This window comes from Madurella fahalii (genome assembly GCF_045866475.1).
Source record: "Madurella fahalii IFM 68171 DNA, scaffold_6, whole genome shotgun sequence".
NCBI classification, from domain to species: Eukaryota; Fungi; Ascomycota; class Sordariomycetes; order Sordariales; genus Madurella; species Madurella fahalii.
Window position 1 is genome coordinate 176212 of NW_027263976.1, and position 17058 is coordinate 193269.

The 17058-nt window shown below is 53.4% G+C and overlaps 6 protein-coding genes across 6 annotated transcripts; 5 read left to right on the top strand and 1 right to left on the bottom strand.

The window, feature by feature from the left end:
- Positions 1 to 643: 643 nt before the first annotated feature.
- Positions 644 to 1778, top strand: MFIFM68171_10079 (Enoyl reductase (ER) domain-containing protein; the record flags this gene model as incomplete). Its single annotated transcript, XM_071065498.1, has 2 exons — positions 644 to 842; positions 919 to 1778. 2 exons carry the CDS (start codon positions 644 to 646, stop codon positions 1776 to 1778), a joined length of 1059 nt encoding a protein of 352 aa, XP_070921599.1.
- Positions 1779 to 3253: 1475 nt separating this feature from the next.
- On the top strand, positions 3254 to 5563 carry MFIFM68171_10080 (C2H2-type domain-containing protein; the record flags this gene model as incomplete). Its single annotated transcript, XM_071065499.1, has 2 exons — positions 3254 to 3346; positions 3410 to 5563. 2 exons carry the CDS (start codon positions 3254 to 3256, stop codon positions 5561 to 5563), a joined length of 2247 nt encoding a protein of 748 aa, XP_070921600.1.
- A 2524-nt stretch (positions 5564 to 8087) lies between these two features.
- On the bottom strand, positions 8088 to 9412 carry MFIFM68171_10081 (Rhodopsin domain-containing protein; the record flags this gene model as incomplete). Its single annotated transcript, XM_071065500.1, has 4 exons — positions 8088 to 8583; positions 8643 to 9016; positions 9072 to 9176; positions 9236 to 9412. 4 exons carry the CDS (start codon positions 9410 to 9412, stop codon positions 8088 to 8090), a joined length of 1152 nt encoding a protein of 383 aa, XP_070921601.1.
- Positions 9413 to 11292: 1880 nt separating this feature from the next.
- On the top strand, positions 11293 to 13397 carry MFIFM68171_10082 (Carboxylic ester hydrolase; the record flags this gene model as incomplete). Its single annotated transcript, XM_071065501.1, has 4 exons — positions 11293 to 11591; positions 11661 to 11988; positions 12048 to 12472; positions 12542 to 13397. The coding sequence occupies 4 exons, from the start codon at positions 11293 to 11295 to the stop codon at positions 13395 to 13397; spliced, it is 1908 nt and encodes a 635-aa protein (XP_070921602.1).
- Positions 13398 to 14797: 1400 nt separating this feature from the next.
- Positions 14798 to 15208, top strand: MFIFM68171_10083 (uncharacterized protein; the record flags this gene model as incomplete). The annotated part of the gene is made up of 2 exons (XM_071065502.1): positions 14798 to 15028; positions 15134 to 15208. The coding sequence occupies 2 exons, from the start codon at positions 14798 to 14800 to the stop codon at positions 15206 to 15208; spliced, it is 306 nt and encodes a 101-aa protein (XP_070921603.1).
- A 764-nt stretch (positions 15209 to 15972) lies between these two features.
- Positions 15973 to 16536, top strand: MFIFM68171_10084 (uncharacterized protein; the record flags this gene model as incomplete). The annotated part of the gene is made up of 2 exons (XM_071065503.1): positions 15973 to 16034; positions 16119 to 16536. The coding sequence occupies 2 exons, from the start codon at positions 15973 to 15975 to the stop codon at positions 16534 to 16536; spliced, it is 480 nt and encodes a 159-aa protein (XP_070921604.1).
- Between the last annotated feature and the right edge of the window lie 522 nt (positions 16537 to 17058).

The following is a 17058-nucleotide window of genomic DNA, read 5'->3' on the forward strand; positions in this document are numbered from 1 at the left end:
CAAACCCGACTGCGGGACGGGAACACCACCAAAGGACTAGCTTAACGCTTTTCGCCCCGATCGGACATTGTCCATGAGTCTCAGCGGACCAGACGGTTAAAAAGATTTGTCAAAGAGTTTGCGTAACTCACCGTATTCTGCCGGTGGTTACCACTATGACATGCCTATTACCTATACGTTTTTCTTACCTACCCTATCTTGCGCCCGATTAATGTCATAATTTTAGTCAGTGTCAGCGCTAGTTAGCAAGGTCAGGCAATGACAAAAGTTCCTTTCCTCCTGCCAAATGTTTCCGAGGGATTCTCTTCGCCGTAAACTCCTAAACTCCGTAGGAGAAGCAGAGCCGGATGTCCGCCTCGGACTCGGAGTTAACACTCCACCGTCGGCATGAGGACCACGATTTCGACCGCACCTACAGCATTATGCGCAAGTGTAGAATTAATCAGCATCAAGCGGATGTGCAATTAGTAAATACTATACCTTGCCCACATCGTTTTGCAACCGGTTATATTAATAGTAATGAGTACTAGTACATATAAGCCAGGCCGGCGACGGCCTTTCTTGACGACACGCATACTTCACATTCCAGACTCAGTACTAGTAATCTTGATTCACCAGCAACTACTTGCCTTTACGCTCCATTATGGCAAAAGATGCGACCAATCTCGCGGCGGTATTACATGCTAAGGCCACCGATCTGGTTGTCGAGGAGCGGCCGATTCCATCTCCCGGGTCCGGTGAAATCTTGATCCGCCATCATGCTATAGCAGTCAACCCCATCGACACGAAAAGGCAGGCATTGGGCTTATACACCCCGTCTTACCCTGTCATACTCGGTAACGGTACGCAGGTCAACCCCTATTAGCAATTTAGCATAGCTCAGTTCGAAGTGCTAACGCCGGGTCCTGAATACACCAGACGTCTCCGGCATCGTCGCAGCTGTAGGGCTGAATGTGACCACTTTCAAGGCAGGCGACCGTGTCATCGGTTTCGTCGACGCCTTCCACACCGGCAACAACGACCGCGCCGCATTCCAGACCTACAGCATCTGCAACGCCATCAACGCAGTCCACCTGCCTGACAACATCACTTTTGGTCAGGGCGCCACGCTCCCCACGTCAGTTGGCACGGGAGCCGCGATCCTCTTCGACACGCTCAAGTTCCCCCTCCCCTCGGACGCACCGCGGCCCCTCACATCCGAGGCTCCCATCCTTCTGATATGGGGCGGCGCTTCGGCCACGGGGATGGCCACGATTCAGCTCGCCCGCCTCATGGGCTTCACAGTCTATGCCACAGCCAGCGCCAGGCATCACAGCTACCTGCGCTCGCTCGGCGCCAGCGTGCTGGTCGACTACCGTTCTCCCACGGCCGTCGAGGACCTAGTCTCTGCCGCCGAGAAGGCGGGCAAGCAGATTCTCTATGCGGTTGATACCGTCTCCACGAAGGAGACGCTCTCCCTTACTTCGGAGGTCTTGTCCAGGTTCGCGTCGTCAGAGACTACCAGCAAGCTGGCGACTTTGCTGCCATGGCCGGCGGACCAGATGCCTCGTCCAGCGGGGATCGAGTCGGAGATGGTGTATGGGAATGTCTTGTGGGATAGCAGGCGTGACTTGGCTGCTTGGTTGGGCGAGAACAAGAGGCTGACGGGGTGGTTGGAGCAGGGAGTTTTCGTCCCGCCGCCGTGCAGGGTTATTGAAGGTGGAGTAGGTGGGTTGCAGAAGGCGATAGACGAAGTCAAGGCAGGGGTTAGTAGAAAGAAGGTTATTGTTGAGCTTTGAGTCGGCGATGAAGTTATCTACCGGTCCCCAAAGTATGCGGTAAATGCAGGGTAATGGCTGTTTGATAGCGGCTTGGTTGTCATTTCATACTCTCTGCAACGGCCAGTAACTATGTGAATCAGAGAGTTTGTTGCGACCTGTTCCCAAGATAAACATTTTGTCAGCCATCTCGATCTCACTCATCACTGCAGTGGCCCATAATGGCGGTGGGTAATGCAAAACACTTTATCACCGCTTCTAAACTCACAATTTAATCTTTGAATCCATCTTATCCTGGCAGGCGCCTGCAACTAAAGAGCCTTTGATGCCAGCGGTAGATGAACACTCTCGCTGCCAACTCTCCGGTTGTGATTGCTACAAATTCGGTTAATTAGCTGTGCATGATTCACTCCAAGTCGCCAATTGCAATGCATTGTTAACTCGTCTTCGGACCACCTGGCAGTAGTTCCGAGCACGCAAGTGACGTGTTAACTACCGTATTTCCGTGGCGAATCGGGGCTCAACTCAACGATGCCACCGCCTGCATGATGATTTAACGTCGAACTGCTCCTACGCAGCCAATTTCACTTGATACTGCTCTTACTGAAATGGTGCAGAAACACACATCTACACCCACATACCCACCAAAACAAGGGGGAGGGCAAAGACGGTCAAATGCCAGACAGACAAGATAGACAAGACAGGCCAGGCGACACCACCACAAACCGGGTCCCTGCAGCCTAAACAAGGTCAAAACAACATGTGCAGATAGAGCTCCCTCTGGTCAGAGGGAGATCACTTTGCACGCAAAGAAAGCTCGTCAATTGAGCCTGCAACAGGTGTGGAAAAGAGTGCTGAATTCATTGTTCTGTCTAAGGAGCAATGGCCAGGACGGCCCTACTTATGGTGCAAAAGAAAAATGGGCCTACAGCAAGTTCCAGCCCCCGGGGCACCATCCTAGCAATTGTGTCCCTCTGATCAGAGGGGCCCTGCCCTCTGGGGACTGTTTTCCCCAACTCATTACTCGTTCTCGGTTTGCGTATCTACAACTTTTGTCTAGGGATCATCCGACCCAGTTAGAGTGGGTAGGTGGGGTAACTGTAATTCATGTGGGTGGCTGTGAGTGGTCGCTTCCATGACGGCTGGAAGCAAAATGGGGTAGACCGAGATGTTCTCAGGTGTACTAACCAACTTCGGCTAGCGTAATACGAAAGTGTGTGACTGCCTTGCCTGCTTGCATCTGCTTAAGTTTAGCGCTTTCCGATCTCACTCCAACGTCCAACGCTAATCTAAATGAAGCTAGCGTTATACGAACGTCGTATTCAGCGATGCCCCTTCAGGAAGTGTTGGGTAAGGTATTGAAGGGCTTCGGGCTGCGACTATGCCTATAAGACTGCTTGCGGCCCCAGCCTTCAACAGAAACACGATACAGCTACTTCTTCCTCATTGTTGCAAGACCGAGCCAGCTCATCACCGGTCGCCGTCCGCCTGCCAAAATGCTGCCTTTCCAGCCTAATGCACAAGCCACTGCCGAAGAAAGGCAAGCGGAGCCGGCCACACCCCGAAAAGCTTCAGACGATATAAACCAAGTAGGTGGTCCGATTAAGGGCTAACTGGGGAATTTTGCGCTGACCCGATTGTTTCACGCACAGCAGCCTCGTCACGACGCTCCCCAAACCCAATCGGGCGGCTTGGCCGGTGATGACCGTGATGCGGAGAATGTGAGCGAGGCCAGCACGGCTCCGGCAAACCCCGTGGTCCTGGACCCAAATATGGCCCTTGCGGTCTACCGAGCACCCTCAGTACTTCCTTCGGAGGACGTGACCTCATATGGAGGGCCATCCCTTGTCCCACCAACACTGAGCACCTGGGATAACGTGCCGACTCCGCGGACGACGAAGTCGATGGAGTGGCCCGAGCTGCCTCTGCACCTCCAGTTCGACCAAAAGATTCGTAACACACCATTCGAAGTCCGGCCAGAGGGGTCTTCCACGTCGTCAACCACTGTTACCCCACAGCAAGATTCAGAGAACACATTGCCTCTTCCATGGAAATATGAGTTTTGGTGGAAAGACGGGGCCCTCCATTCCTCATGGGGCCCTCTTAGGTCCGCGCGTGTATCCTATTCTCGTCAGTCTATCGAGATCAGCGGCGCGACGGTAGGCGGCAGCAATGGAATTTCAGAATCTACTCACCCCCCGACCGCGCTGGTAGCGAGGTCCGACGTCTCCTTACATGATGCTATGCGTTTAGAGGACGAGGCGTATTGGGCCATGAGGCAGCGACGAGGAGCTCTGGCCGAATTCCTCGTAGCTCACTATTGGATAACGCACTCTCCCCAGAGAGCCAATCGACGGAATGGGGAGACTGGCCAGCATTCCACTAACCTTCCCGGGCCCGCCCCCTATACCTCAACCATATCAGCGCGGCCTTCGGCGAAAAGGGGTTCTTCACGGCGTCTTGTCAACGGTGGAGGGTCTGGAAGCGGCGAGGACGATGACCAAGACGATGGTGATGATCGGTTCCTTTCTGCACAGGACCTAGTGTTAAAGCGGACGCGGTATCTCGCGTGCCCTTTCCAGAAATGGCGGCCACAGAACTACAAGCACTGTTTCTACCGTCTCCGCTATGTATACGAGGTGAAGAATCACGTCCTAGCCAACCACTTCGCTCCCCGGTGTCCCGAATGCCACCGCTGCTTTAGGACGAAGCGGGCCCTCACAGTACATTGCACCGGCACAGGCTGTGGTGCCAGGCTGACTCCGGACCCGGCACCTGATCGCATCAGCGAGCAGCAGCGCGCCATCATCCGGAAGCGCCCGGTCAGAAAGAGTGTCGAACAGCAATGGCGGGACCTTTTCACGACTCTCTTCCCGAATGAACCCCAACCCCGGGACATTTACCTTGACCGCCGAGCCGAAGACGCAATGGAATACATCTCACATCACTATCACAGGTGCTGCAGAAATGTCCTCCACACGCACCAAGCAGAACGGGCGCGTGACGACCCCTTTTGGTACCAATTCGATACCCTGGAGGCACAACGTGAAGCAGTGGCTGAACAGTTCATCCCTACGTTGATGTTCGATTTCAATGCCCAGGAACATTCCGATTGGTCCCCCGCGTTGGCTTTGGATTCGGACTCCCGAGACCGTGCTCCCGATACGGTTGCCACGGGCTCCAGTCTGTCGCCACCTGGCGAAAATCAGAACCAGAGTCTGGCACCGGGAATCACCCCCTCAACGCTAGATTCTCTGAGACAGCTTCACGGCGAACACACAGGGCCCCGCCATTTTCAACCGCTGGGACCCCTGCATGCCGGCCCCACCTGGCACCTCGGTTCGCAGTTCAATGTCCAGCCCACCATCCCCATGTCCCACGTACATCATGCCGAGCTAGACTACCAGCCGATAACCACACAGGTTGTGGAGCAACAGCCTCTTGTGCTTCCCCAACTGGGGCAGGATGTCGATTTGCAGCTCCACCGCCCGCCCAACGAGGACCTCTTTGCAGTAGCCCCCCAACATAACGACGGGAATACTATGTTCCAGCCTGTCCCCTACAGCAACAACAGCAGCAGCAGCATCAATCCTGCCATCTCGACTGGCTTCCCCGCCGTTGGGTGGGTTACAGGGCCGCCATTCGTCCTAGGGCCCCAAGGGTTTGCTCCTGTGGCTGTGGCTGGTAGTTTTTTGTATGCGCCGACGCCAACTAATGGCACCTGCGACAATTCGACAACGGGCTACATCCCGCCGTCGTCGCATGTAATGGGCGGAGGCGGGGCCGAATACCCCGCCCCGCTTTGATTTATCATATATGTTTTCAACTAATTACCTAGGCAGATAGATGGCGCCACTGTCTTTCTAATACGGCTTGGAGGAGAGGGAGTATGGGTGAGCCACAGTAATTTCTTCCCCCCTTGATTTGCTTACAAGTTGCTGGTGTGTTCCTCTCTCATGTTCTCTAAGTACTCTATGGAATATGCTGGTTTCCTCTGCTGGATATCATTCTCCTTCTTCATTTATTTCTTTTTTCTTTTTCTTTTTCTTTCCCTTTTTCTTTTTTTCCCTTTGGATGCAGAAAAGGATTATTTTGATGGGATTGGCAGGGGTATTGAATTTATCAAGGTATAGGTTACACACCCAAATATCGCTGTCTATATAGGAAAAATAGCAGCCGCTCTCTTCGCGATATTCGAAGCTTGGCGATTAAACAGGTTTATGCCCGGGGCTTGGTGGAGGTGGTGAACGGAGTACCGAAGGACTGGAGCAAAGGTCAGGGGATCATCTGTTTGCCTCGGAACTGGAACTACGCGTAACACTCCCGAACGTAGTTGCACGATCCATGTCCAAAGGATCTTCCGTTCTACTGGCGTGACCTAAGCATGGATGAGGGTGTGGCATTTGGAGTGGGTGGGTGAGTAATAGAGAATTGTGTAATTTTGGCGGATGATGGGGGTTGTAGACGCTTCTAGATTCTTACCAGTGCATTTTGTATGTCCTTTGGCCAGAAACCCGTAACAATTTTCGCTGTTCACCAACTGAACAAGCAGATTGTCCGCTCGCTTCTCGATGTTAGATGTCTCCAATAACATCGGGTTCTCTGGGCTAGGAGACGCAATTTTATTCGGGTTCAAGAATCTAAAGAAGGGCAATGGAAATACCAACGACTTCCAGATCGGCACGAGCCAGCGGATGCGACGTTGAGAAAATTGCTCCAATATACGCTCAGGTCCAGAAATCCACTCTCCACGAATGGGGTGAGCAGCCACTAGGACCCGTTGCTATAGGTTGCGCGAAAGAGAGAGAGAGAGACGTGCGAGTCAACCCGGCAAACTTGCTGCTCTTGCCTCTGCCCGTTCGCTTTGCCGTAGTACTAGTCGTCGTCTTTGTTGTTGTCGTTGACCTCGGTATAAGTTCCTTAATAACGGAAGGCGCCCGCAAGGGTTCGTATCACGGACATATGCATAAAACGTAAGCAATTGCCAACGCCCGGACATTAGTGGCAGAGGTCGTGGCGGAGTGGCGGGCACAGTGCTCCTAGCGAATGTGAAAAATGAGAGAAAAGATTCCAGCTCAGCCATGTCGGCCACATCTTGCAGTAGCTATCGAAGTACAAGTGTGCCCACGAGGTGCCATCGCTATCGGCGATCAGAGCCGTGCTCAGGTGGCGCATTAAGGGTGAAATATTTCAAATAGAGAAAAAGTTGGTAGCTTTTGTATTGGTATGCTTCCTAAACCATCTGTTTTGCAATGGTATGTCGTGAGTTGGTAACTAATATGTTAAGTATGTATGCCTTGGGCTCGTATATAAAGTTCTGGTATAGATTTGAATGCGCCGTATATTATATACCATCCTAGCCTTTGTGTCAGGATACCCTGTATTGTCTTGGCTAGGCTTACACTTGGGGCCGACACCAAGGCGGCATGCGCTTCCAACTGAGATGGAGATTTGTTGTGCTTGTGTATATTGAGTTGGGGAAAACAGTCCCCAGAGGCAGGGTCCCTCTGATCAGAGGGACACAGTTGCTAGGATGGTGCCCCGGGGGCTGGAACTTGCCGTGGGCCCATTTTCTTTCGCACCATAAGTAGGGCCGTCCTAGCCATTGCTCCTTAGACAGATCAGTAAATTCAGCACTCTCTACACACTTGTTGCAGGCTCAATTGACGAGCTTTCTTTGCGTGCAAAGTGATCTCCCTCTGACCAGAGGGAGCTCTATCTGCACATGTTGTTTTAACCTTGTTTAGGCTGCAGGGACCCGATTTGTGGTGGTGTCGCCTGGCCTGTCTTGTCTCAGGTATCTTGTCTGTCTGGCATTTGGCCGTCTTTGCCCTCCCCCTTGTTTTGGTGGGTATGTGGGTGTAGATGTGTGTTTCTGCACCATTTCAATATTAAGGTGTACGTGTTGAAATCGTAATTGCTGCACATGTGCCTGGAACTGACTCCCACGTACTACTCATTGGCTGCATCCGCATTTCCTCAGAAGGTAACTTTATCCCGGGGGGTGGGGGACAGACATTACTAGGCCTCAGGTGCGGCGGTCACGCGTTGGGATCACCCGAGCTCAGTGAAATCAGAGGAGAACTCGAACCAAATTAATTGCAGGTCACTGCAGCTCAGGATCACAAACAAAACGGTAATCGTGAGTGTTCCATATTCGTCTCATATACCTTAACCAGGCTGTGTCTCGCGACCGACCTAACAATAATTGCGGCAAGCTAAAAAAAAAAAAAAAAAAAGCCCATTAACAGTCAACAGGGTATTTACTACGAAAATAAGGACGACATTCCTTGTTTCCAACAGCTGCGGCGTACGCAATCCTGGGAAGCATCACAATCTTCCCACAGACCACTTTCCATGAGCCTTCCCGGGTGAAGCTGGCAGCGCATAACCCCCAGATCCAAAACCAGCACTTCCTACACTGCCACTTTCGCCGTTCAATTTGCGCACAATATGCATCCCGAAAGGATCAGCATGCTTTTCAAGCTCAATCTCGCTCCCGTGGACGGACAACGACCCATCTTCCGGAATCCTGGAACTGTGCGTCCGACAGCCAGCAGATTCCAGGTCCATCGCATACCCCTTTCCAACGCCCTGTCTCTTTGCATGCCAACTGGAATTGCTCTGCCCTGTTGACGACTGGCTTGCCTGGGACCCCAGGCTGGGGAAGAACCGCACAACAAGCGGGCGCAGTGTAGGCAGGCAAGCACAAGTCAGCGCCGAGGTAAGCTCACCAATTGACCAGAGCGACGAGTCAACGTTTTCCCATGGGAAGTCCTCGAAAAGCTTGAGATAGCGGATGCGGATTATGGAGATGATCACCGTGCTGGCGGGGGGTTAGCGGACGTGATCGGGCGGATTGGGGAAAGCGGGAACTGGACTGACAAGAACCCCAGACTAAAGATGCCCAGGAGTACCAGCTTCTGCGACCTGGGCAGATGCAGCTTCCACAATGCGGGAAGGGGAAGCGCAAAGACAGCAATATCGGTGATAATATTTCCCGCAGCGTTGATGTACCACTGTGGGATGTTGGGAATGCAGGTTGACTGGACAGTCGAGTCCCAGAACCCGTCGATGGGGGAACAAATGAAAATACCCACAAGCACCTGCGACAAGGCCCAGCCGCCAACAATGACGATGCCGACGATGTAGACAACTCGCATGTGCTGGACGGCTAGCACGCGGTAGTATTGGAAGAGGAAAGTAAGCTTGATGGCGAGCAGCGATGCGCAGTACATGACGATGGAAACATAGAAGTCCTGCCGATACCCGTTAGTGAGCTAGGGATTCTCATAGTGATGAATAGCACCTCACCCTCAAATACAGTGGGATGTTCTGTAATGGCATTACAAAGACGTGCTTTCCCAGCCCATATTTAGTCATATGTGCAATCGCTATGCCGGAACCGTAAGTCATGAGCTGGGCGTTGTTAGTACTTCTGAACCTCCCTTGCCCGATGATGGGGTTGGACCACTCACCAAACCAGACACGCAAGCATAATCATCAAGGCCGACCTGCTTGATGATCTTCCAGCGGGTCCACAGCCGCAGACCAACCATGGAGGTCGCCCATACCAGGCAGAAGACTACCACGCCAATAACAGTCGCAGACCTGTCCTCAAACGCATAAGGAGGGAGCGCCGCGGCGGAAGCCATCCCCGATGGAGGAACTCAAAGTTGAAGATGTGGTGCGGCCAGCGCGAGGCTAAAGTCAGTGGTGACTGCGGCGGATGTCAACGCCTGCGTTGTGGACAGAAATATACCCTAGAATGTATTTTATGTTGGTGGACCTCGCCGGTATTTGATCGATATCCTTGGAGTAAGCCATCAGCCATTGCTCCCCCGAAACGAGGCGAGATGCCGACTATCGGGGAGGAAGGTTTCCGAACTAGTGGGGATACCCGAAGCTCAGTCGATATCTGCCAGTCATAGTTGTGCTACATCGTGCTCGAGTGTCCAACAAGTGGCAAGATCACCGCCCAGACGCGGGGAAGGAAGGTCTAAGCACATGGGAACAGGGGCTGGGAACACAGTTTCCTCCTGATCAAGCTTTCCAAGACGCTGTTTGGCTGGGAGGAGGCTGTTCCTGGCTGTGTTAACCCCCGATTGGGTGATCGGTGGCAGCTCTTGGTGATGCAGGTCCCATCACGGAGCTGTCATCGTTTCCGGGAGGGAAGCTGGTTCGCGGGATGTCAGGGGCCGACTAGTGGACTCCACACACTCCTCATTCTCCACATTCTCACTGTATGGTAAGGGTTTCGCGCCGCGCAGGGCTTAGGACGCCAGTTCCAAGCCTAGGTTTTGCACTATTGGTTTTGTTGTTCGAAACGGGCAGATTCCCACTGTCGGCTGGACATCTGGGGGCTTAAATAAATTAGGAATGTGCCGTATGTGCTTGTTTGTTCGCCTTGGATGGCTCGGAGACCTAGGGTCACCAGCGAAGTGCCTGTCTCAACGCAACAACCATCCAACTTCACTTTTAGGGAAAAAAAAAAAAAAAGATACTATAGGTTTCAGTTGCTCGTAATTAATGCACTTAGTTGCACTTGGCTCTCAGATACTTACGTTATAATTTCTCTACCGACCCCTGAAGTGTCGCGCTTATAACAAAACCACATCAGCTGTGGCCCCGTCATCGAATTGCACGGTCCCTCACACCATCACTCGATTGGGCAACAGTGCCGAGGTTCAGATTTCTGTGGAGCGGGTATTTGGAGGCGGGAGGCGGGATGCGAGGGGACCACCTGGTTCCCGGGTTCTTTGCCGTCTGTGTGCGGAGTGCACACCTAACTGCGTACACGTTTTCTGTGGCCTTGGCGCGTCCTGACATGGTGTGAAGGAGTTGGAGGTTGAGTACGAAAACGGAGCCTTACACTCGGACGCGAGATATTCAACGCTGCCTCAGAAAAGGCCGTAAGGTATCCAAGGCTACCTAACTAGGCTTCAGCCCTTTGGTAATGGGGTCCTCAAGTGTCCAAGGCATAGGGAATGGCACTGATTATGGTCACAGCACGGTGGGAGCTCACTTTTACGCCCAAGAACCAACTTCCTCCCTCGGGAATGTGGTGTGATGCCCGAGCGGTCTTGCCCCGCCAAGAGGTGACATTTGTCCACTCATGCCGCCTAAGATCCCTTGTCAGTCGGTGTCCATGAGTGCCAGTTTGCCGCTCATAAGTCCAGATCGAGTCTAGAGCCAGAAGACCAAGGCTGATTATCTGCACCCGACTCTATAGTCCATCTTGGCCCCTGCCAGAATATGGAGCCCGTACATTGGTCCGGACCCTGGACCCAGAAGGCTGGGCTCTTTCATCAAGAACCACGCGGTTATAATGGCACGTTAGCAGGGCGGGCAGCGTCCTTAGCCGGCGTTGTTCGGTACGCTACTGTTAGCGAAGCGGACGCAATGTCCTTCATTAGACGCTCCGTAGTCTTCACTGATTGCTCGAGATTTTTAAACCCGTGAGCGCCTGTTCATGTTTGCCTCGGCTTCTCCCACCCCCTCCCCCAAACATCGCCAGTGCCGTAAAGGTTCCACGATGGTCGCCCTCAGATGGATTGCTAGCCTGGCACTTGCGGGGTCGCTCGCATCTTGCTCCCCACAAATCTGTGAAACGACCAATGAGGCCGCGTCCCCAATCGTGCACAGATCTGCAGACAGGGCACAGGAGTTTGTTTCTGGATTGATCGCCAATGCCACAGAGGCCGAGCAGCAGCACCAGGCACAGCGCCCGCGTTTTCTGTCTTGCCCTCGGGACGAATCGCTGATCGTCGATCTTGGCTATGCAAGATACAGAGGATATCACGACCCCTCGACGGGCCTGAACTACTGGAAAGGGTCCGAGCACCCCAGCACCCTCACACTCTTAAGAGCGGATTGTTGCTAACTAGCGCATTTCCCCTACAGAATCCGCTACGCTGCTGCCCCCACGGGGAGTCTGAGATGGCAACCACCCCATCCGCTTCCTCTCCAGACGGATGCCCCCATTACTGATGCGACGACCTTTGGCCCCGTCTGCCCCCAGTCGTTGCCGGCCGTCCCCAATGCGCCCTTCCTCCCCGGAAACGAGGACTGCCTGTTCTTGAATGTCTACGCGCCCGCGAACGCCACCAACCTCCCTGTCCTAGTGTACATCCATCCGGGCGGATACGGCCTCGGAGATGGCACCCAAGATATGACGGATATCATCAACAGCAACGACAAAGGTTTCGTTGCTGTGACGGTCCAGTACCGCGTAAGTTCAATTTCCATGCCTCCAAGCCCGGTACACCAGTCCCACTAACGATGCAACAGCTTGGCGCTTTCGGGTTTCTTTCCTCCAAGGAAGTCAAGCAGAAGGGTGTGGTGAATGCCGGCATTCTTGATCAGGCCCTTGCCCTCGCATGGGTGAAGCTTTTCATTTGCCAGTTCGGGGGTAACCCGTCCAGGGTTACCATCTCGGGCGAGTCCGCCGGTGGGGGCTCTGTCATGTACCATGGCCTCGCCGTCAACGGGTTGTTGGGTTCTCTCCTGTTTAATCAGGGCATTGCGGCCTCTCCCTACCTTCCCTTCCAGTACAACTTCGACGACGCGTTCCCAACGAGCAAGTACAACGCTTTTGCACAGGTTGCCGGCTGCTCGGGTAGTAGCGATGTCTTTGCCTGCCTCGTCAGCAAAGACACGGATACGCTGCAACAAGCCAGCTTCAACGTCACCCAGCAGTCCACTTATGGTTACTGGTATGTTGTGGACGGTCATACCGAGCCTAAGGTGGGGTGAATTGGACACTGACAAGTCGGTATAATTAGGGGTTTCTGGCCTGTCACGGACAACGCGTATATCATGAACCTTCCATCCCAGCAGCTCGCTGCCAAGAAGCTCAACGGCAAAAAACTCCTCGTCGGACACAACGCCAACGAGGGCGGGCTTTTCGTCCCACCTGTGCTCACGACTCAGGACGACTTGATCGTCTGGCTCCAGAGCCAGTTCCCCAACCTTTCCCACGACCAGATCCACACCATCCTCGCCGCAAACCCCAACTCGGAGCTCACCAACCCGGCCGGTCCGCGCTTCGAAACCGACGGTCTCAACACGAATGGGGCCAATGCCGTCACCGTCTCTCAGGACGCCAACGGCCAACAGCAGCGCGGAAACAACATCTATGCCGAGTCGACCTTTGCCTGCCCTGCATACTGGATGGCCGAGGCATACAGCGGCAAGGGGACTTCCTCATGGTTGTACCAGTTCTCGGTGCCCTTTGCCTTCCACGGCGCCGACATCGCCGCCTACTTCGGTCCCCAGACGCCGAACCTGAGCGATGACTTCGTCCTGGCGTTCCGCCGCATGTGGGGTAACTTTGTCATGACCGGCAACCCGTCGATTAGCAACGTCATCGCGAACGGGGCGGGGTCGGCAGATCCTGAGGCGCCGCATCCGGCGTCGAATTGGCCTGTTTGGAGCAAGCAGACGCCGAACTTGATGAACCTCAACATCACCGGCGGCGTGCCGTATGACTTTGCCACGCAGTGGGGCACCGTCGTAACCCAATTTACCGAGCCCGGGCTGAAGAACGCCATCACGCTCGCGTCGTCTGACACTTGGGAGGGCGGCAGAGGAGCCCGGTGCGATGTTTATCGGTCGTTGGCACAGAGTATTCCCTTATAAAGTGTGGCGGACTAATACATCTAGACAGAAGGTAAGGGGTTAGACAATGAACAAGTGCGTTTTCGGGTAGGAGTGGTCGGGTAGCGAAAATTCCAGTGGATATATATAGCAATGTACTCATTCTCGTCGCTAACTCGGATACGTAAAGATATTATCAGACTTCATCCATCGAGCGAGGTTTGATGGACACCGACGGAGTAAAGTGTAAATGTCTCAGGTTTGATGTGCAGCGCGATGTTGTAGCTTAGAAAACGTCCTTGGAAAGATATACGGACGAGTAGGCTTTATTACCAAATCACGGTCCCACTGAGAAGATGGGCTGCGTTGAGAACTTCTTGACTTTGTGGTTCCCAATAATAGTCCTCGAGCTCTCTGGACAGAGACTAGAGGAGCTGGTGTCCTTGTTGTGGACGAAGTCTCAAATTTCACAGGCTCTCGTCCCCCCCCCCCCAACAAACAAAACTTCTCCCCGCTGTAAACCCTGGACGGTAAAGTCTTACCAAGTTACCTGTTGCTGCGACCTGGGATGGCGGCTTTCTCACTTTCGGCTTCTGTTGTAATCATTTCTAATCCCCATTCACATGCAGTTGTACGGGAGAGCTTCTTAACCCTATGGACGCGGCCGGCCCAGGCCATGGTGCGGGGAGAGCAGGGTGGTATCTACGACAGAATTCACTGACAAGTCCAAGAACGCCATGTATAGCTAGTCCCTCGTTCCGGGACAAGTGGCATGGAAGACCGGGCAGACAATTACAGAACCACGTTGTGCAACGCCAGGAGGCTCAGGTACAGATGACCCGAATTTAGCCGGCAGCGGTGCACGGCGGGCCTTGAAGATCTCGAAGTTCAACGAAGGATTCATCGAAGCATGTTGACCAATTGTCGATCGGCGAATTAATGAGGGTCGGGCCGGGAGGGTAGGCAATTTTGCCGCAGGTTAAGTGCTCTGATAGAGAATGTCCTGGATATTGCTCCGCAATTTCACCAGCCGAGTTGATAGGCTGTTGATTGATTGCATGTTTACCCGTTGAGTGATGTCCAAGAACGTGGGAACACTGTGATCCAATTCCAAGAAGCGTTCATGCAGCGAAAGGAGCCGCTTCCTGACCCACCACGATAGCACGTTGTACGTAGCGACCCGCCAAGCGCACCTGTACGATGTTGACCAGGTGTAGGCTGTTTTGGATGACGCAGGATAACCACGCTAGATGGGACGCTGGGTCCCACTCGTTGAGTGAATCGGTGGTATAAGAGGGACACGTCCAGCGTTCCCGGGACCGAGGGGTTCCTGAAGCATCGCCAGCTGCTCCTGATTACTTCTGGACGTCTCGCCAAACTCCGCCGAACTCCGCCGAACTCCGCCGACACCACGTACACAGTCGTCTCAATCCGAGAGCAACATGACCCGTCTCACTCTCCTCGCCACGCTTTTCACCCTGATCCTCGGCGTGTTGTGCGCACCGGCCGCCCACCCTCTTGTTGCCCGCGATGGGCCCTGTGACGCCTTCAGCGAGACATGCCGCCCTGTGATCCAAGCCAACGCTTGCTTCGCCGCATACATCATGTTTGGCGACAAGTCCACCGTTCTTCAGTGCGTGGACCACGAGAACGAGGCAAGAGCTGAGGAACTGGTGAGTGTTGTTCAAGTCCTTGATCCCCTGTAGTAGAAAACAGGAAGTGGAGAAATCGCTTCGTACGTTCTACGGACGGATGCGGTACTGACATGACACGCTTAGATGTGTGCATGCTATGGATGCGCCGAGACGACTGTGCAAGACTGGGCCACAGGCACTTTGGGATGCCCGGCGTAGGGCGTTTAGACATTCATTCTGGTGCCAGCGAGATGGTAGGAAGCGCTATGCTTAAGGGACATTCGCAGAGGGTAACTAAGTAATAGCCTGCCTATCATGTTGTGGCATAGGGTAAGGTGTAGGGCGGTTAGGCAGGTAGAAATAGGTGGTATAAAGATTTTTTGAGAGTATGCTCTGCAACGCTTTGACAAGCAGCGACATCTTTACCTAACAAAGCTCAGGCGTTCTCATGTGTGGAGGTTAGCCTTCTAGTCGTCAAAGAAACCAAGATGGTGGGATTGATGACAAAAACAGCCTTTCTCCCGGTTAGGCGCATTTTGTTTTCCATAGCACCCAGAGCGGGCATCAGCCAAACACCGGGTTGCATGCGGATATTAAATGGTCCGTTATCCGCTTGATGTTACGCCACCCGTAACAGGATGGTGCCTAGCAAGTAGCCCGCGGCTCAGCCTTACGCAATTTCAACTTTTGATCACACCAGCGATCCTAGTTGTGTATCTGTTTGTAGCAGGAAGAGTGCTTCGGGGCCAATAGATAGGACATGAGTTGTGGGCCTCAATACTTTATAGTCTTGCAGGTTAGTTGTAGGCCTCAACTGCACAATGGCCAAGATTAGGTCACGAGAGAGGTGTTTTGCCTTGTCAAATTGGACATAAATACCCAGCTCCTATAGTAGTTCACTGCATCATCCCAAGATTGCTCAACGCAACTTGGTTCTCTCATCAGCACATCCCGAGCACCTCATTGATTTGCATGCCACAAGTATGGCCCCAAAGTTTTACGCGGTGAGAGTAGGAAGATCCACTGGCATCTATATGAGCTGGGAGTAAGACATGAAGCTGTTGTCTCGCACTCCTTAGTACTCTATCAACCTTCAAATCAGAAGCTCACTGTGTGTTGTGTACCTTAGGGAAACAAGGCCTCTGGTGAACGGGTTCAAGGGGAGCGATCACAAGTCTTTCAGCACCCGAGAGGATGCCGAAGCGTATCTACGCAACAATACGCCGCCGCCGGCAACCGATGCCCGGGACTGCGGCTCCAACAACGATGAGCCACATGAAGCAAGAACCACGGGCAAGTCTGTGTTGCGCGACCCCCTCTTTGAACCGATATCCCCCAGAGATGGGAGGGTAACTTCAGAGGGAAAGGAAGTTGCACAGGGAGATAAGAAGGGCGATAGAAAGACCAAGAAGGACGAAGAACGCAAACTACCCAACCGTAGGAATGGTGCCTGTGGAAACTCGCGGAATAAGAAAGACCGGAGCAAACAGAATGGCGACAAGAACGTGAGCATCACCGTTAATAGTGTACAGGTCGCCGGAGTGTAGCGGACCCTCCCGTGTCAAAAGAGTAGTTTATTATGCTTTTGGACAAGGATCCCTAACCCATTTTATTATAACCTTGTTAGCTCAATTCATACCTCTGCCGTTGCCTCGATGAAAGAGTATCCAGTTCATTTGCTGTTTGGCCTCCTATTTCGACTGGATAAGGTGTGGAATACGACGGAGGATACGGCGCGCCTGCATGGGTCATGCCCTGCGAGTATTTCGCTGGCGCATAAGCTCCCGCCGTATACACGCTGCGTCCATCATCTGGGCCGGCCTGGAAGGGACCGCTGGCTGCGTCATAGGCATAGGGGGGTTTTCTCCTGCGCAAGATGAAGTAAACCACACATGCCGTCGCGAGGACAGCCAGTGGGATCCCGAGACCAAGCCCGACTTTCAGCCCGATTGAGTCGTCCGAGTCAGAAGCGGGCGCCGGGGTATTAGATGGCGACGAGGTCGCTGTTTCGGAAAGTTGTAACGCCGATGTCGATGTCGATGTAGATGCCGATGTTGATGTCGACGTTG